The sequence below is a fragment of the Lasioglossum baleicum genome, chromosome 12, assembly GCF_051020765.1.
Source record: "Lasioglossum baleicum chromosome 12, iyLasBale1, whole genome shotgun sequence".
In the NCBI taxonomy this organism is placed as follows: domain Eukaryota; kingdom Metazoa; phylum Arthropoda; class Insecta; order Hymenoptera; family Halictidae; genus Lasioglossum; species Lasioglossum baleicum.
The window spans coordinates 4,976,017-4,997,158 of record NC_134940.1 but is presented as its reverse complement, the minus strand read 5'-3'; the positions used below and the strand labels follow the sequence as shown (position 1 = coordinate 4,997,158).

Genomic DNA, 21,142 nt, shown 5'->3' with positions numbered 1-21,142 from the left:
TCCTATGCTGTTACAGGTTCACCAACGGTTCGAGGGAATTTTCGAACGGGAGGGTGAATCTTCGAACTGTATCGCTCGCGACGGAAACAATCGCGAACTTCCGCGAGAAACAGAAGTCAGGTGTGAATGGAATTAACGCGCGCACGGATGCTGATAGCATGGATGCGAATTGAACGTTTCTTGCTTTCCGAGCGACGCACTGTATCAAACAACAGTCCACCCCGCGCTCCGACGATACGAATTTTTGCTGTATGCTAATTGAGAGTTTTATGTAATCTCTGCTGTTAATTCGTGGTTTATTCTTCATTTCTTGAGTGTTAGAATATCCCGGCTTTTTTAATAATTCTAAAGGGACGTCTATGACGTATTCTTCGCATTATTCGGACTCGATTACTTTCGTCGCGAGGACAGCCAGACGAAACGACGATACAGTTGTCATCCCGGCATCGATCCCAGTAATTCCCAGTCGCGTGCTCGTCCTTGCTTTCCTTTTTCTCGCCCATCGTCTAAAATACCCGGGCCCATTGTTGTCCAGTAAAAACGCACGGAGAACGTGCCACACGCATTATTACAATGCAAGACAGAGAGAGAGAGAGAGAGAGAAAGTGCACACAGACGCGAACGGATGGGCGAAGAAAAAAGGAAGAAGGAGCTGGAGACGGTTCGGGGTGGGAAAGAAAGTCGACAAAGAGGGAAAGCTGGTGTGTGGATGCAGCGAGGATAGAAAACGCGCGGTGTGTACAAACACGGGGACAAGGATGGTGCGAGAGGATAGAGAGAGAGAGGGAGTGAAAAGGTGGGAGGAGATAGGAGGGAAGAGGAGACTCGAGAAGGTTGGAGGCAAAGCTTTCATCGTAATGAAGTATTTCTGTCGGTTCCCGTAGCCTCTCTCTTCGTCCTCCGAGTTCTTTCGCGTGCGTTAAAGAAACGACTTGTCGGTTTTGCGCGCTCATCGACGTTGAAGCGAATAGAGGGCCACCGGGCTGCGAGCGACAGAAAAAGAGAGGATTCGGAGAATGAGAGAGAGAAAAACATTCATCCTCCCGCACGCCGAAGGACAACCCTATTTAACCCTTCGAGCCTGAGTCGAGCTGCGTTTTCTACGCTTACCCAGAGCGACTCGATTTCCCTTCTTCCTCGAGCAACTTTCTGACTGGTTTAAAATTGCTTCGGCCGTTTCCCTGTTATCTCGTTAAACCCTTACACCTTGAACCCTCCAATGGGATTCCCCGAACCTTGTACTCCCTTTCTAGTTTACATGTTCGCTCGACCAATTTTGTTTCACAATATGAAATTTCATAAAATTTCTGTTGATAGTGCATCCTCAATCCTACCGATCATCCCCTAAATCGTTGACCAAGGAGACCAAGTAACCGTACCGGCTCTCCTTCATCGAATCAAACTCGAAGAAGGAGGATCTCCGGGGCAAGTGCGGGGAAGGATAGAGAGTAGAGCGAGAATCTGAAAGTTTCGTGGCAGGAACACGATGACGAGAGAGTCCAATAACCAGATTAGCTTCGGCCATTTCCCAATGGAGCACTCCTTCGCTCGACGAACCGTTCCGTCGCACCCTCAATCTCGGTTCCGGTATAGTTTTGCACTGGGCGGATCGTGAAACGTGTCGAACTGCCCGACCGAAAGATAAACGGGGATGGTCATCTGCTAATCGACGTCGTAAAATTGCCGGCGGACACGCGGCTATCGTTCACGATATCGAAACGACGTGACACACTGGCTCTTGTCCGCCCTGCAAACTGTGAGTTTGGCCACCTTTTTATTTCAAGAAAGACCAACTTCGATAAATACTTTCGAGAATAAAATTTATTCGTCATTCTTCCTGTAATGTTTTACTTTCCATCTCGATTCTGTAAAAAGTAGCTCGATCTTGTTAGAGTACCGCGACTCCCACAGCTAGCTGCTCGAATCGACTTCCCGAGGAATTGTTTGCACGCTGACGAGGAACGCGTTTGCTTATTGTTAGCGAGATACCGGCTGTTTGCACTGTTAATTACAGCGCCACGAGCAGCTAATTGCGCGGAACATTTGTTCGACCGATCTTCGCCTAAATTTAAGAGCTGCTCGATGCAAATACCCCCCGTTACTTGTTACCGGTGGCGTCGCTTCTTCGAGTAATCGATATTGATAACATCTATTGTAGCGAGTTCATATTTGCCGTGAGAATATAAATAGACAGATCGAAAGTCTCTGGAATTTGAGAATTTTGAGGATTCGCAGGAAGCCTTGATTTCTGTAGATATACATATATTAGGGGGACACCTAATATATGTAAAATTAAAGTAGTAAATCAGTGAAATAGTCACCATCCTTATCAACGACTTTCTGCCACCTAGTAAGTAACTTTTCAATCCCTGATCGGTAGAATATAGATGGTTTTTGATGAAAAAATGTAGAAAGTCCGGTTTTTAGCTCTTCTACATGTCGGAATTTTTTCCACTTAAAAAATGCTGCATTGTCCTGAACGAATGATCATCAAAAGGTGCGACGTCGGCTGAATAAGGTGGGTGTGGTAACACTTGCCAACCTAACTCTTTGATTTTGCTCGAGTCTTTTTTGCAAATAGCATACAAGACATTTCGCCCATGACCTCTAAAAAAACAATACTTTTGTACGAAACAGTACTAACTAGTTTCCTGAACCTGCAGCCATGTGCTGAACAACGTAGGTGTACGAAGTTAACCGTTATTATCAGTCAAATGTTGACTTGTACAAAAACAACATTACTTTCCGGTACCCCTAATATAATTCGTAATAGGGTAGTGTCAGAAGTACCCGACCTTGACATATAGCTGGCGGTTGTTATTTGAAAACTTACTATACCCAAAAGTACAATCTTTATAAAGCTCAAGTTTGAAGTCCGAAGACGCTGCGTTGTTTTAGTATTTGTTTGACAGCCACCAATAGCATTTAGCGAGAAAGGAAGTGTATTGTGTATTGTGTAAGAGTATTGCGGTGGCCAAAATCAATGAGTTAAAGATCGAATTGCTTCCTCACGCACCCTATTCGCCAGATTTAGCCCCCTCTCAGACGATTTTCTCTCTCCAAACTTGAAAAAATGGCTCGGTGGTAAAAGATTTGCCAACAATGAAGAGGTGGAGTCTGCGGCTGATGGCTATTTTGAGGAGCTCGTGGGATCTCACTATAAACAGGGTATCGAAGCTATTGAATATCGCTGGGAAAAGTGTATCGAGCTAAAAGGAGACTACCTTGAGAAATAAAGTTATTTTTTCCCAAATTTTGTTGTGTTTTCTTTGTTAGGTCGCGTACTTCTGGGACTACCCTTTAACAATTATTTCTCTACTGCCTCCAGTTTCATTTTAGTTTCGTTCGAGCAAAATTTCAGCAGCTTGAACGGTTTCGATCGTCAGAGGCGTAACAATGGCTTGTCTATTCCAATTAGCAACGCGCAGCGACCGGTACACAGAAACCATAGACAGCGAAATAGGCAAGCTACTCAATTATTTACCGCGTAGGCGTGCACGACCGTGGTTGACCAGCCGTTTATATAGTTTAGTCGAGCACGGTTTGCAACAGAGTGCAAACTTTTCAGCCGGCCAACTACCTAACACGCGAAACCGCGTGTGTTCGCGTGTCCAACTGAACAGTCCGCCAACTAAAAGTCGATGGTGTTTGTAGAGTCTGAGCAAACGAACCCGGCGAGAGAGCCGGCTCCGAAACCGTTCCTGAATGGAAAATATCAGCCCGGAGGAAAGCTTGACCAGTTTCCTTGCCCACTAAGATTTTACCCGTAGGAACGTTATTGTTATTAGGACACTATAAGCTTCCCACTTGCCATAAACTAACCGATTTATGGCTTGTGGAAGCGATTTCTGTTGCAAATAGCCTCCGCAATGTGCTGGGGAAAATGTTTACTTCAGATCTACATAGTTTCATTCAAATTCGACTTGGACATTCGATTGGACGATAGGTGAACTGATATATGCACATTGTTAGCTTAATTATAGAAGCTGTGCTACTATATTTTGAATTTTATGCACAGGGCAATATGCGCTACTGCTACAGAAATTTTTTGTCAGTCACGCAAGTAATATCCACCGGCCCAAGGACCTCCCCAAACGAGCCTCCAACTCCTCCTCCCATTCAGTCCATCTAACAACTTCCAAACCCCACTCAACCACCTGAAACCGCAACGTAAAACCACCTCGACCTCGAAGAACAACGCGAAACCCGAAAACGTTGATCGAGTGTCCCATTTGCAGGACAATGTGTCGCACCCCTGAACCCTCCCATGACCGGAAGCTGTCAAACGAGTTAACACTTTCGCCGGAAACCGCGAATAGGATAGAGATAGTTAGTATTCCGAAATTCTCAGTTGAGAGTACTGTTTCGAGTAGAGCGCGCATTGGTTCCTCGGATCTTCTATGGCGTTCTTTCGGGGTTGGAGAATGTTTCAAGAGGTTGGAGGATGGGGGTTGAAGGGGGTTGCAGGATGAAATTTGTAAATGCTCAGACGAGTTTTCGCACGTCACGGAGAGCGCATCGGTTTCTCGGACCTTTTGTAGCGTTCGTGGTGGTTTTTCGAGGTTGCAGCGGGTGAATCGAGTGACCGGGGGTTGGAGGACGGGGGACGGTACCGTGGAGGCGTGGGAGATGGGGAGGATGCAGGATGAAATTTGCAAATGCTCCGACAAGCCATCGCGCGTCGCAGAGAGAGCTTGGACACGGGGTTTGCGGGGATGGTTTAGGGAAACGCGGGGGTGGTTCGGGTGGGGTTGTATATCAAGCAGAAATGTACGGTGCGCCGGGGATACGGCGGTAAAAGAGCGACGAAAAAGTGTCGCTTCGACAAAGGGTGCAAGCTGGAGAAGAGAAAGGGGCGAGGGGCGGCAGGAGAGGGTAGTTCGGAGGAGGTAGAAGAGGATCGGAGGGGCAGACGTGGAGGAACAGGGGGTGGAATCTCGCGGAGGGAGGTGGTTCGAGCGTGCGCGCATCATTTTTGCCGAGGAGCAGGCACTTCCCTTATTCGCCGTCGCCGGGGGAACGAAAAATGGGGGTAGAAGAACCGAGGCGAGGAAGAAAACGACGGATAAAGAAGCTTCGAGGGGAGCCGCGGGAACTGGGCTTTGTCGATTCCCGGGTATTTAACGGAAATACCAACCGGAATACCTTCGTCCCCGTTCGTCTTTATCTCTCCCTTTCTTTTCCCCCACGATTTCCACCCCGTCTCTCCCTCTCTCTCTCTCTTTCTGGCTCTGTATATATTCCTCTGTTTCTGTGTGTTGCCCGTGTACATCTCACTGTTTTCGTGTGTGTCGCCAGAATAATTCGAGCGTGTGTCGGTGAACCAAGCCACACCGGACCGTCGACGCGCAAAGCAAGGAATTCTGAAAGAGATGAATCGCGGGGAGGAACTGCCGCGTTCGAATAGACTGCCGCGCGCGTTCGAACCAAACCATCGTGTTTGATTCTCGAAAATGCGATTAACGCTGTGTTCGCCGCGACTCGCGTTCCTTCCTACCCCTTTCTTTTTCGCTTTGCCGTACTCTCTCTCTCTCTCTCCCTTTCCCACTCGTTCTCTCTTTTTCTCGATCTCTCGCTCGCTTACTCGCTGGCTCGATGTTTCCACGGATGAGCTCTGAACGATTGTTTCGGGGGAAGATTTTTTTGAACCGCGCTCCGTTTGCCGCGCCCGTTTGGATTCGCTAATTGCTTTCGGCGATGGAAGAGCGAACGCTCTGTCACCGGTTCTCTTTCGCTTGTTTCCGTTTTTTCGTGAATGTTGCGCGCGATGCTGACATAGATATTTTCCGACGGAATTGTTTGCTGCACGTGATTTATGATGTGTGATGCTTCGCGATTTTGACTGTGACTTGTAAATTGGACTGTAAGACGATGTTCTCGTAAACGCATAAAATCCGTAGTCTAGTATGATACTGATACTAATTTCACAGACGATACTAATGTACTAGTTTGATACTAATTTGACGGATAACGAGGACGCAAAGAATATGTTGGAAGGTACTCACCTAGCCTCTTGGAGATCTCGCTGTTGTGCATCTTCGGGTTCTCCTGCGCGATCTTCCGTCGCTGAAGCCGTGACCAGACCATAAACGCGTTCATCGGCCTCTTGATGTGCTCCACCTGCGCCTTCTTCGCGGTCGGGCCTAGAGGGCTGCCGAGGCCAACCCCCATGGGGCCGACACCCGCGCCACCGGGTGGCGACGTACCCGACATGCCCTGCATACCGCGCAGGGTCTCCGTGAAGGAGCCGTCGCACATGTTGCCGCCGGCTCTGTAATTAAACGCAGCCACCAATTAGTAACCCCAACGGGCACGTTAATGGGACACGCCTACGTGAAAACAGCCACCGACGACCTCGAGTCCGGGTGACCGAGGAAGGAGAAGGAAGGAGAAGGAAGGAGAGAGAGAGAGAGAGAGAGCGAGTCCCGAGGGCATCGTCCATTGTTTCAACACGGGGTCCGAACGCACACCGTCGGAGACAAACGTCGTTCCCATCTGATTTACGATCTCCACGACGTTATCTCGGATAGTTAACCTCTAGACGAGTCTTAGACACCGATACGCAAGAGATTTTAGACGAGATAGGGGTTGAAGATTAGGTTTGACGATCGGGCTGATTTTAAGGGTGTGGGTCCGGCTTGAGCGAGAGTGTGGTGGCACCCTAACACACCGCTAGACACTGTATATGTACACGAGGATTGCAAGGGTTTCGTACTTTACAAAGTACGTCTCGCTAATGCACATTTGGAGCCTCTACGTAGTCACAATCGATAGATAAAAGACCCACCAATTGCCGTTGCTGTCTAAAATGGCCTACTTTTGCGTTTTCGAGGCGTAATTTTCATTATTCGGCAGCATGTAGCGGAGTTCGACAAAAATTGGGCGGCGCGACAGTGCTGCCACTGTCGAGACACATACATTTTCTTAAATATCGAGAAATTTAGGGTTCTTATAGAAAAATCAAACAGCAACAGAAGTTTTGAGGTCACATACAATGCCAATGCAACGTTTATTATGTTAAACCATACGTGTTTAAACACACACTTTGTAAAGTACGGAAACATACCCCTAAACGGAGGTTTAGGATCCAAGTATAGGTCCGGCATTTTTCGCTACGGGGCGCTAACATCTGATTCTGCTGTATCGGTAAAACAGTGGACGAGAAAAAGCATGTTCCCGGTAAGTTGGGCTTCATACGTAAACGTGACGTCACTATACGGCTCACGATGATGCAGCGTCAGTGTGTAACTGACAAACCATTTCTCTATTATACACATTTGGAACCACTACGTAGTCTCAATCGCTAGATAAAAGATCAATCTAATGCGTATGGTGTCTAAGATGGCCAACTTTTGCGTTTCCGAGGCATAATTTTAATTATTCGGCATCAAGATGTCTGTACCGCGCGGCGCACTCACACACTCGTCACTCGGGCAGCGTGTACGTGTGCCTAGGCGGATCGCAAGGGTCCGGTTCTAGTAAAAGTACGTCTCGCTAATGCACATTTGGAGCCCCTACGTAGTCTCAATCGCTAGATAAAAGATCAATCTATTGCACATGGTGTCTAAGTTGGACTAATTTTGCGTTTTCGAAGCGTAATTTTCAATCTTCGGCAGCAAGATGTCTGTACCGCGCGGCGCACTTACACACTCGCCGCTCGGGCAGCGTGTACGTGTGCCTAGCCGGATCGCAAGGGTTCGGTAACTGACAAACCATTTCTCTATTATACACATTTGGAACCACTACGTAGTCTCAATCGCTAGATAAAAGATCAATCTATTGCGCACGGTGTCTAAGATGGTCTACTTTTGCGTTTTCGAGGCATAATTTTAATTATTCGGCAGCAAGATGTCTGTTCGGGAGGCTCTGCAAGCAGGCTTGACTTTGACCAGCCATACCGCGCGGCGCACTCACACAGTAACCGCTCGGGCAGCGTGTACGTGTGTCTAGGCGGATCGCCAGGTTTCGGGAAGCTTCAAATCATTTTTCGTTCTTCGCCGCCTCCTGCACTAGGTATACTATATCTATATCTATGCCATGTAATACCTTCCTATACCTGGTATATCATAGAGCACTATAAGGGTCGTTACGGGGAGCGAGACGCGCGGGAAGCACGAACACTGGTTGAACAATGCTGGCGTTGCCGACAACTGCTGCAAACCATTTCTCGTCCTCCGCTGCATCCTCCGCCGTATCTTCCGCCGCATTATAAATTGTTATTATTATTCTATACATTATAAAAATTCAAGCAATTATTTTAACAATTAATTATTAGATTGGAACGAAAGTTCGTAGCGTTTTTAAATAAAAATTCAAAGATGAAATTAAGATATTTATGTATTCATAGGATCATTGAATAACAAATACATTATAAAAATTGATTTATTTATTAATAGTATATTTAAATATATATATATGGTTTGTACGCGCGCCGGTGAATCTCCGGGGAATGCAAAGTGCACATTTTATAATTTATAATTTATTATAATTTATTGTAAAAGTAAAAATTATACGGGCCGCCTCTTCGGCCTCCGTCGCGCCGCGCGCTGCCCCGCGTCCTATCAACCCTTTGAAGACTTCCTTCAGTGCCTGTCTCCTTAGTATTTTCTGCAACATATAATAAAAATTAATGATAATGAAAATAACATAGGATACCTAGTTGGGACCTGGGATTGAACACTGTTATGATATCGGTTCCGGTTCTCGAAACAGTTATGAAGAATCTAAATGGTGTTGTAACTGTTACGAGTATATCGGTTCTGGCTTACATATGTAAATATCGATTACGGTAATGGTTTTGGAGAACCGATATTATTTCGGTTTTATAATTGTTAAATTTCGGTTCTGGATGTCGGTTCCTGGTTTCCGGTCTGTATTATGTATTGTGTTCGGCCTTATATATTCATTATTCAAGTAGTTCTTTATTGTTATTCATAATTTAAACAATTTTTAAATGAATAAATTTTTATAATTTGTCTCTACATGCATTAATTGAATTATTATTCCAATAATAATTTGTTGTTAAAACAATTGTTTAAATAAACATTATTATGTAAATGGTAATTTAAACAATGAATATAGAAACAAACTATACATTATGAAAATTGATTTCTTTAAACTATTGTTTCAACAATAAATTGTTATTCAGATGATAATTCAAATAATGCATGTAGAGACAAATTATAAAAATTTACTAATTTAAAAATTATTAAATTATGAATAACAATAAAGAACTACTTGAATAATGAATATACATATGTATAAGGCCGAACACAATACAGAATACAGAACCGAAATCGGGAATCGACATCCAGAACCGAAAATTAACAATTATAAAACCGAAATAATATCGGTTCTCCAAAACCGTTACCTTATCCGATTTTTACATATGTAAGCCAGAACCGATATTCTCGTGGTGTAACAGTTACAACACCATTTCGATTCTTCATAACTGTTTCGAGAATCGGAACCGATATCATAACAGTTTTCAATCCCTGGTCCCAACTAGGCCTCTTATGTTATTTTTAGTATCATTAATTTTCTTTTAAATGTTGCAGTAAATACTAAGGGTGCGCCTACAGTGCATCCTACGACCGACAGACATGGTGACGTCAGAGCCGTCTGGCAGACATTTCAAATGTGTGGGTAGGCCCAGGTAGGCCCGTCTGTGAGAGGCCCTTCTAGTTTCGTCCTGCATCAACCGACAGGACGGCCCTTGCACCATACAATATTTCGGTGCAGCGTTCACTTCAAATAATTTTCATGTCGCCAATTTTGAAGTATCCGTATTTTTAAAAACGGGGCCGTAAAGAGGACACTTGGGGCTATATTATCATTATTTTTATTTTTTTTATTTTCTGGTGCTTTCATAGCAATGCACCTGTTTAAAACAATTGCAAAATAAACTATGAAAACAAATATTTTCTGAACTGAAATAATTTTTATTAAATACTCTGATGGTTTCACTATGAGTAACCAAAACTAAGTTTCATCAATTTGCTAGTTTAGCCGTTATAATTTAATGAAAAACTTGTGACACACAACTCATATTACATGTCCGTAAAACCAACAGTTTTCAAGATTTCAAAGAATTCTTCGAGATACGTCTATATTTTGCTAAAGACTGCAACATATTCAAATTTGAACAAAATTCGAAACAGTAGTCTTATCTCGCATGGAAAGATTCATGTGCACTAATTGTATATGTATATGTAGATTAACTCTCATGGAAGTATGGATACTCGAAAATAATTAAAAATTAAAACAATTAGAAGAAACTGCGATTTACATAGATCAATCGTAAACAAAAAAATTCAAATTGCAATTTTTGAGAGAAAACCTCTCTTAAATCCATTTACTTCGTTATTACTTTATTGTCGGAGCCACGAAGAAAAACTCGGACATCTCCCTATACCTCAATAGCAATTATGTGCTATAAACCTTGCAGACCTCCACGGTCAGTTATGGGCTGCAGCTAATCATCTTGGGGTTTCCCGTCAAACCCGCACACCATGTGCAGTGACTCTTTTATCTGTCTTCCACTTGGAAGACACTTTTGGCCAAGTAGAGATGGGACACCTTTCATGTAGTGAAAAAACATTTTCAATTTGTTTATGTCCAACAAGTAGTCCAATACAATGCCCGAATTACTATATAATTGAAATACAATGTAATTCAATTCTGTAATTGAATTAGCAAAACTCTGAGTGGGTTAAGATATTACACCGTTACCGCCCACTACTACGCGATTGTCGGGGTGGCAAGGCGCCATCTCGTATGGGTCCGAACTGGTGACATTGTATTGATGCGAGCGTGAGAAGAAGCGTCCCAGGCAGGACTACGGTGACGTGTCTCTAGGAACGAATGAGCGGCCGATTGGATCAGAGCGGAGGAGGCAGACCTCGTTTCACACGCATTTTCGGCTGTCGACGAAATATTGGCTACAGCGGCCACACATACCATGTAGCGTGCAGCGTCGAAGTCAAAACATTGGGACTACGGGCGCGGCTGTGGTGGCAGATAGGCAGACCTAGCAATGATAGGCTCGATTTGTTTATGTGCCGTTCCCGAGGCTGTTCTCTATGGAGAGGTTTATGACAGGTCATTACTATTGAGCTGGAAGTCGACACTTTATCGGACATGACGTGTTGACTTGTTTTAAATTAAAAAGTACTTTACAGTAAAACATTATGAGTAGGACGCGTTAAAAACAGCTTTCTGGAAAATAGCTTCGCTGTCGATCGCCCAATAATGACCCGACCATTTGCATGCCCAATGTTTTACAGCCGCTACGCTATCGTACGTCGTACAGTGGTGCAAAATCCCCAAAACATGGCAATAATTCGTTTATTATGTCATTTTTAAAAATCTATGTGTATTGAAATACATTACAGTATTAATGCATCGATCATAGATTGTAATAGAACCTAACCCAAACACTGACATTGGAAAGAACTGTGACATACATTTGAAGGAAAAAATTTTGTCTCATTTCTTTGTTGTTTTTGCGTATATGCACTCCTTGATTTTCGAAAGTTTCATAGTGTAGATATTACTCAGTGCGGTGAGTACATTACTTTAAATTATAAAAAATGCAAAGCTAATCATTAATTTTTTTTGTATACATATTATTAAGACCCTATGGTGCCACCGATTTTTATTTGGTTATAATCCAAAAATTTGCGACTTTATGTTACTTTTCCACAAATAAGGTCACAATGGTTTTAGAAAGTGCGAGATAAACGATTATTTCGAATCCACATTTATTAATATTAAGATTTTTAAAACTAAGAAAATATGAAAAAACTATCCGAATACCCAAAGTCACAAGTTTTTCATTAAATTATATCATAGTGTAACCATAAGAGTATTTAATAAAAATGATTTCAGTTGAAAAAATATTTGTTTTCATAGTTTATTTTGCAATTGTTTTTTAAACAGGCGCATTGCTATCATACCGCCAGAAAATTGAAAAAAAAAATTATGATAATATAGCCCCAAGTGTCCTCTTTACGGCCCCGTTTTTAAAAATACGGATACTTCAAAATTGGCGACATGACAATTATTTGAAGTGAACGCTGTTTCGTCCTACGCCGGACGAAAATTGAAATTATTTGATTTTCCTCCTACGTCGTCAGACGGCGAGGCCCCATGATACCCCAAGATACGGCGGAGGATGCAGCGGAGGACGAGAAATGGTTTGCAGTAGTTGTCGGCAATGCCAGCATTGTTCCCCATAGCTCCCCGTAACGACCCTAGTGCTCTATGCTATACCAGGTATAGGAAGGTATTGCATGGTATCGATATAGATATAGTATAGGTACCTAGTGCAGGAGGCGGCGAAGGACGAAAAATGATTTGAAGCTTCCCGAAACCTTGCGATCCGCCTAGACACACGTACACGCTGCCCGAGCGGTTACTGTGTGAGTGCGCCGCGCGGTACGGCTGGTCAAAGTCAAGCCTGCTTGCAGAGCCTCCCGAATAGACATATTGCTGCCGAATAATGAAAACTACGCTTCGAAAACGCAAAAGTAGACCATCTTAGACACCGTGCGCAATAGATTGATCTTTTATCTAGCGATTGAGACTACGTAGTGGTTCCAAATGTGTATAATAGAGAAATGGTTTGTCAGTTACCGAACCCTTGCGATCCGGCTAGGCACACGTACACGCTGCCCGAGCGGCGAGTGTGTAAGTGCGCCGCGCGGTACAGACATCTTGCTGCCGAAGATTGAAAATTACGCTTCGAAAACGCAAAATTAGGCCAACTTAGACACCATGTGCAATAGATTGATCTTTTATCTAGCGATTGAGACTACGTAGGGGCTCCAAATGTGCATTAGCGAGACGTACTTTTACTAGAACCGGACCCTTGCGATCCGCCTAGGCACACGTACACGCTGCCCGAGCGGTGAGTGTGTAAGTGCGCCGCGCGGTACAGACATCTTGCTGCCGAATAATTAAAATTATGCCTCGAAAACGCAAAAGTTGGCCATCTTAGACACCATACGCATTAGATTGATCTTTTATCTAGCGATTGAGACTACGTAGTGGTTCCAAATGTATATAATAGAGAAATGGTTTGTCAGCTACCGAACCCTTGCGATCCGTACTACTCTTATACTACACTATACAGTGTATGCGCTTGAAGCGTGAAACGGAACGCACCCTTACTGATGCAGTGACGGCAGACAATGTACCCAGCTCCCCTACTGGACGAAAATGTTATTACTTAGGTTCTACTAGCGGGCGCTCTTTCGTTTTTGGCGTGACCATCGAAAAGTCGTCAAGGTCAACTGGGGATCCACACCCTTAAGGGAATGGGGTGCAGCAATCTGATCGACCTGACCATTTTCGGGTATATTAGTGAAGTTTGATCGCTCTACGATGAAGACATATTTTTTAGGTGATTATCTTTAGGAAAATGGGGGTGCGACTTGGTCAAAAACAATAACACAGTCGTAAAAATGTGGATGGATTGAACAAGGCCCAAACACAGCTAGCAAAATTAAATGCGTACATACAGCTTTCTCAACACAACTAAAGTAGGTGGTGAAAATATGTTTTTCTACTCGGAAAGTAATTTTTTGGAAGGTCAAAAAGGCTCGGCTAGAAATGTTGTCGGAATGGATCCGTTTTATCGGCTCAATTAGCTTCAGCAAAGCCTAAAACGTCGTTAGAATAACTAATCCGTAGCGGACGTGTCGCGTAAAAGCGAATTTGCGCCGATTTCCCTGAAAACCCAGGCACTCCAGCCTGGTGGCTTTTAATTGTGCGCCACCGACACGCAGAAGAACCGAGCGAGGGCACTCGTGCAGCCACTCCTCACGGTCCTGGTAATTGCTTATTCGTTTGCTCTTTGATTCACAAGCAAATTAATCTTATCCTTTCCTCGTATCAAAGCCATTAACCAATCTCGCCGCGTTGCCTCTCTACCGCCGTCTTTTTACCCTAAATGTCACCCTCCGTTCTCGGGGGCTCTGCCTCTCTCCAACCATCCCCCATTCCCGTCGTCTTCCACGATCCTCTCTCTCTCTCTCTCTTTCTTTCACTCCTCTCGAACTAATACAATTACACGCGGATCTCCTTGAGCATTCATTAAGAAAAAAAAAACCTGTAGTGGTTGAGGGAGTTAACCCGGGGGCGGTAGTTACGATTTTGTAGGGTTAGAACCACCCTCGGCCGAGGCCAACCCTCGAGTGTCATTCAGCTCGGATTAATAGATACGTTGGTTAGCGAGTTTGCAGGGGGCGCGATAGAAGGAAAGAGAGAGAGAGAGAGAGAGAAAGGGGGTGGATAGGGGGTGGAAGCACCAGCGGTTGCTTACGAGAGAGCCCAAGGGTGCTCGGGGGTGGCTCAACGGGGAGAGAGAAGATGCTGGAAGTAATGGCTGTTGACAACGAGCGACGGGGGATTAGGAAGTGCTAATTGAATGTTTAGGTCCCGGTTCGAACGACCCACGAGCCCGCACGCAGCAATTTATTGCTCTGTATGAGGGAATCTCTATTTGCAACGGCAACCGACCGACAGGGATCTGATTTTTAAAGGACCCGGGGAGTGGATCCGCGCGATTTGAAGGCGGTGATGCGAATAGCGACGCGGGGACGATTTACGATTAATTGAATTGGTCGTAGTAAATACTGTCTACTGCTTTCTGATCGTAAAGGATGAAAGAGGATTTTTATACGAGGAATTATGAAGAATTTATGACAAAATTGAGTATCTACAAAAATCACAGAGTGATTGAAAGTCACTTTAGATCTACTAGAATGTGAAAAAACACAGAAATCTCCACGCGAATCCTGTTTCTTACAGCAGATGTAACAAACAGAAATCCGCAGTCAGGAAGACTTACGAGAACATTGTATGTAAGAAACTATTAGATACAAATTATCGGTCCACGCGCGAGCGTAGCAGTCCCCAGAGTGTGAACGCGCGCATTTAAAACTATGCAATAGTTTGTACATATTTAATATTTGATCGAACCGTGAGCTGACCGATGATCTGTAACGCGAGCCTTAGTTTCCGTCGGAAGCTTTGAAAGAGACATGCCAAATTGATTCGAAATAAGCGTGAAAACTGAAATTCGTCGAAACACTCCGTGCATCATGGAAACCGCGTTGTTCGAGGGAGCACTGTACGTACAATAAAAGGGACAGCAGGTTGTACTTTCGCGAGCAGTAACTCTTTCGACTTAAATTGTACTCTATTGCATCTGCAACGAGTATAATGACACCCAACAGGCTCAGGGGGGACCATTCTACAGTTTCCGGATCAGCAAATCAAGATAATAGGTCTTAAAAGGTGCACTTTCATGGCGAAACAAATTTCTCCGAAGACGATAGTAGTTTAAATGCAACTTAATTCCTCGTTCGGTTATTATGGCGCAGTTTTTGTCTAAAGGAACCGTGTATGTATCCCCACTGGCAAATCTGGCGACTGACATTCCTTAGATAGTTCATCTCCGAAGCAATAAATGCATGACGAAATTTTTGTCGCGTCTATGAACGAAATCCTCAAGAAGTTTTCGCTTCTGTGTACAAAATCCACGATTTTCATGGAATATCCGTTCTTTTGAATCGAACATAGTCGACATTGAAACCAGGGGTAGTTCCGAACTCTAGAGTCCATTCGGAGGCAGTTTCCACACACTACAGTTTGTCAAATTAATATAATCTTCTTGTTAAAAAAAAAGTAAACACCGGCTCACGACTAATTCGCAAACGTCCTCCAGGTGAAAGGGGCAAGTTCCCACTGACAATTCGTCAAAACCACTGAGAACTCACCTCATGAAGTGGCCGGCGGCCCGTTGGTGCAAGTCCAGCTCAATTGTGGTGCCGTGGTTGAGACTCTGGGCCTCACCGATTCGTCCCCAACGATCGGCAACGAGCCCCGTGAATTGAAACGCGTCCGTCGAAACGTGTGTAATGAACAACCAATAACAAAATAGCAGGTCACTGCACTGTCATATCAGACGATCCACTTCGTGGTCCAGAAAATCGGATTCACTGTTACGTTCTACCACGGGCCACTGTATTGTTTTCCGATTTGGTCGGTGTGTCGCGGCGCGGTTCGTTACGTCGGCATCTTCGTTCGTTTCCGGTTTCGTGACGAGACTAGCGAACTCGTATTGGCAAACTCGCAGGCATAGACTCGCAATCGGCGACGGACGAGGACGAAACACAGAATCGCGACGCTCAATGTGCTTCCCCGGACGATAGTTTTGGGAGTGTGCACGCACAACCCGACGCTCGGAGCCGATCCACGGTGTCCCTTCAACTTCAACTCGTCGGGGTCCCCCACCATCGGGCAGCGAGCGGGAAAAGGTCGCGCGAGCCAATCCCAGCCAGCGGTGGGCTGGGCCTCCGAGCTAAACGCCGTATCGCTCGCGAACGCGATTGGCTGCGGCGCCGAGGCCGTCGATAACGAACCCGACCTGCGTTTCCTGCGCACCCCACAGCCCCTCTTATCGTGGATTACGAAGAGATACCCTCCCGGACCAGAAGCCCGGTCCACCCTCTCCCGACGTTCCCTTGTTTCGACGTTCTTTCGCGAATTCGCGAACGCCGCAACTGCTTGCCGCGATTGGCACACGCTCGCTGCCTCCTTTCCCCAATTTTTCCACTGCTACCCCCGACTCGAAATTCTCCAGCAGAATCACAAATCTCTTTCTAATGTATCTGCTCGTTTCAAGCACGTCCGTTTTGTTTGCAATTATTCCAACCCAATGGAAAATTGGAATCACGGAAAATACGACAAATTTTCTAGCCTAGATTGTGAAATGCCAGCAAACAGTTCTGCAGAAGCAGGTTTTCGGAAATGTAAAGGGAAATGTAAATTTCCTTTTGTCCGGGGAGTAATCGATAGGATTTCTCAGTTTAATGCTTCGACTCTTCACGTGTCTAATGAAGACCGATCTGTTCGCATCGATTTATCACTTCGCGTCGATGCACAATCCCTGAAAGCGATATGGCGTGTCCACGCTCAAGTGTCCCGCAACTTGATATCCTTGTTTCGGCTACCGAAAACGGTAGTGGGTGTCGAATTACACGAAGAAAGACGGGACAAGGTGTTGATGTTCCCCTAATCGCTTCGATGAATTATTCTTTACACCTCGATGAATTTGCTACCCCCTTCTATCTCCCCGGAGATAAGAAACGAATTCTGCTATCCGACTATCCCTTTTGTTTTTTACTTGCGTTTCATTTCTAAGCTAATACATTCGGCCTAGGGCAAAATTGAAGAAGGACGAGTGTCGCTCGAACGCCGCGGCGCGGCGTCAGTTGTTAAGAATGTCAGAATAGGAGTTTATGGATCCCCGGTCGCGCGCGGAATCGGGTACAACCGTCGGGAATCAATAAAAGAAGGTGAGATTCAAATCCCGAAGAGGCGGCGGCGAGGTAGGAATTTCTCTTCAATAATTTCTGCTTGCCGCCGATAATGGAGATCTGTTTGCGTCCACGTAATACAGCATCGTGTTCGGCGGGGGTGAGTCTCCCGAAGGAAGGAGTCGGGAAACAAAACCGACCTGAACGAAATAAAGAGGAGAAACGCGGGGGTGGGCGATAGCTACAGCCAGGTAGAGAGCTGCTACCACCACCATCACCACCTGGCTACCAACTGTTCCAGCCCATACGTGGTGGGGGCCACGACGTCGAAGAAAGGTGGGACGCTGCGAGATGGTGGCCGGTGCTATTGCCGAGTCGAATTCGAAAGAACGCTGCTGAGAATGGGAATAAGAAAGTGACTTCTCTCTCCGATACTTTCCCCTTCTTAGAAGATAATGCGAGGTAAAGCGAGAAGCTAATTCCCACAACGAACATGAGACTTCAAATCAGGGCCGGCCTTCTCTATAAAGGGGCCTGGGTGCAAGAAACCATTTGGGGCCCTAAGTTTTTTGTAAAGTAAAAAAAATTACGAACACGACCATATATTACTAATAAATATGTTTCTTCTATCGATCGTATTTGCTGTTAATAAATGTTAAATGCTTCCGGCGCAACGGTTCGATCGTTTGTTACTAATTACGAAGCAATTTTGCTAATTATCAAACGTAATCAACGTTTCGTTCCTAGTTTGGATCCTTTTCAAGAAACGAAGAAACATATTTATCATGGATGGCGAAAAACTCCAAATAATATGTTTGAAAAGGATCCAAACTAGGATCGAAACGTTGAGTTTGTTTGATAATTAGCAAAATTGCTTCATAATTAGTAATAAACGATCGAACCGTTGCGCCGAAAGCATTTAACATATGTATATTACTAATGCATGTTTATTTAACGCGTGATTTTGTTTTTGCTAATACATTAATTACTTCAGAAAAATAACATTATTTTAGTTCTTGACCATGTTGGGGACCTCTCAATCGCGGGGCTACGGTGCATAGCATCCGCCGCACCCCCCAGATGGCCGGCCCTGCTTCAAATGGCCAACGACAGCAGGATGAAACGATTCCGCGGTTTTCACAAGGTCCAATCGTTATTGCCGAGTGACGTGGATCACAAAAGAATTCATAGAACCGTCGGTTTTCTCTGTAGACACTCGATTCCACCCTCTGGTCCATCGATTCACTCTTGTTTATCCTCAAGTGGCGATGAAGGGTGGTCGAAAAAAGGGGGCGATCCTACCAACCCCGTTCTCTCCAACCGTTGATCTGATAATTTCCCGCGAGTCCGGTCTCGTTTTCCGTAACGTTTCAACTGTCCCGTTGAATTCCGCGCGCAATTTGCACGGTCACGCGAATCGAGGACGCTTTTATTTCGCGCGAATCACCGCGGCGACGGATTTTCACGCATTAAACGCGATGAGTCGCGGATCTCCGCGACGCACCGAGTTAGCCAATATGCTCTTTGTACGGGCGACGATGCTTGTTCGTCGTTCATTGTACACTCTGTCCCGTACAAGCACGATTTCTGTGTACACTTCTCGTGGAAAATTGTCGCGTGTACTGCTCTGTTGGGACGACGGCATTAGCGACGGTCATTGAATCGTTTGCTCCGGCCAGGAATAATTGCGCAGCGCGCGCGCGCGTTCCACGTGTTTACATTCTTACTCCTTTGTCGAGTACGTGGGACAGGTGTGCGATTGTGGCGTTAATTTCTGAAGACGCTCTCGCATTTTTAAAGACGATTTCAAAGCCATTTGGTCAATTTGGTTGAACACAACATTAGTTCTTAAGAAATAATGGTAATATAATTTTAGTGTGGCTAAAATGTGGCATAGGATTTTCAAGCAAGGATATTAAAATGTTAGCCCCAATTTATAGCGACAACTCAAGGGAGCAAGAGAGTTCCATAGATTCCTCGTTCGTCCTTTAAACCATCGTCTGAACCCTCACAAATCATCTCCAAGAAGATTCCGTATCATCTCCAAAGAGAATATTTATGCAAAATAAAAATCGTGTGGATTAATTGTAAGACACAGAGTGTTCAACTAGAACGAAAAATGTGTGGGCTGGATTACTAAATAAATGTGATTAGGGTAACTGCACCAGTGAATAAACGGGCACCAGTAAATGCACGCTTTTGTATATTTCAACAAATTTTAAGCCGCACGGCATACTAGCGATAATGACGCTTGGGCCAATGGAATATATCACTCTTTTTTCTTTTTCTTTTCTTCTTTGAAAATTAATTCTAGGGGATTTTTTGTGATTAAAGAGTTAAATAAATAGGAGAATATTGTTTAGTAATTTTGTTCATTCATTGGACCATTATTGTTCAATTACTAGAATGTAGTGTTCATTGACTGGTATTTTTTATATTTTTTATTTAACGTTTTTGATAAAGAAAAATAATAATAATTTCATTTTATTTGTTCATTTATTTTTTACAAATGAAGTATAGGGAGCCATTTCGCATATATGAGATTCCTTTAATTCACATATTTTTTTTAAAAATAAAATATCTTCCTGAACAATTTCTTAAATGTTCATTCACTGGTGCAGTTACCCTACGAATGCGTAAGGATTGTATACTCTTGAGAAGACGCACAATTTAACACAGAGGCTGCACAGACTCTCCTTAACGATGTCAATCGGTTTACCGTGTTACGTTTAATTAACCGATTTTTAAAGTCTGGCAATGATAGTTAGACGGAAAACTCGGCAGGATGACTATGCGATTCAGTGGCAGTGTTTATCGTCCAAGAGATTTATTTCCCCTCAGCGGTGTGTCGCACGTGCTGACTCCCCGTGCACAGCGCCGGGTGCGTCGATATTGTTGTACGCGTCGTGGAACATGTAACGTATGAATATCTAATGCACCCCATCCACAATTAAATTCGGACAATATGTTTTGTTTCCACCACCCTCGAGGAGAGCCTAGAAAGAGGGGTTCGAAAGAGAGAGAGAGAGAGAGAGAGAGAGAGAGAGAGAGAGAGAGGAGCCAATGGTGGTGGCTCTCGCCTGCGAACCAGACCCGGGTCTCTCCCTTCGGGATATCCTCGACGTTGAATAACCGCCCTAAGTGTAAATCTCACGCTGTACACGCCGATATGATGAGAGGCGATAATAACTTTCGGGCAAATCAGGCCAGACCGCAGAGCCTCTCCAGCTTGTCGGCCCGTCGAGTGAAATTGAACATGTCGACGGATCGTTGGAGGAGATGATCCCTCTTATTAATGGCCCGCGATGGAAGTCGAAGAATGTAATTTATGGCCCTGTGGATTCTTCGGCAACGCCCGGGAAAGAATTGCTCCGGAATTGACGCGTTCTCGTTTTACTGCGCGATTAATGGTACCTTCTTATTGATTGTCAGCTGATATACGAATAATTGGACTGCAGGTGGTAAGTACAAGCTCACATTTTAATCTTAGCCGAATACAATGCTCAATGGTGTCCGAAATGAATGAGATACCTGTCGTTAGCAACCACCAATTAGTCACGCCTAAGCTTGTCAATGAGAGGCGCGCAAGATTTAACGACAAATCCATAGGCATGGTTGACTTAAGCCACTTACAACGCGTGCAAGGCGGCAGGCCGAGAACCATCGAAGTTGCCCATCGTCTTGTCTCTCGGAGAGGGAACAACCGTGTCATCCCGATTGTCTCGATTGGATCCCGCAGTTTTGTGGTGATGAGTCGGATGGTAAATGCGAGCCTGCTGGGCGACAAAAGACGGCCACCAGCTTTTGCAGCAGGC

At 44.7% G+C, this 21,142-nt stretch overlaps 1 protein-coding gene across 2 annotated transcripts in view; it reads right to left on the bottom strand.

Moving 5' to 3' along the window:
* The window catches only part of LOC143213932 (uncharacterized), a 37,922-nt gene extending 21,651 nt beyond the window's left edge, over positions 1-16,271 (bottom strand). Inside the window, exons 1-2 of one of the 2 annotated variants that reach the window (XM_076434302.1) lie at positions 15,786-16,271; positions 6,006-6,271 (exon numbers count right to left, since the gene is read on the bottom strand). In XM_076434302.1, coding sequence (XP_076290417.1) covers positions 6,006-6,271; positions 15,786-15,790 — 271 coding nt within the window. In that variant the 5' untranslated portion in view covers positions 15,791-16,271. The remainder of the gene's footprint in view (positions 1-6,005; positions 6,272-15,785) is intronic. The other variant, XM_076434303.1, reaches the window with a different exon arrangement.
* Between the last annotated feature and the right edge of the window lie 4,871 nt (positions 16,272-21,142).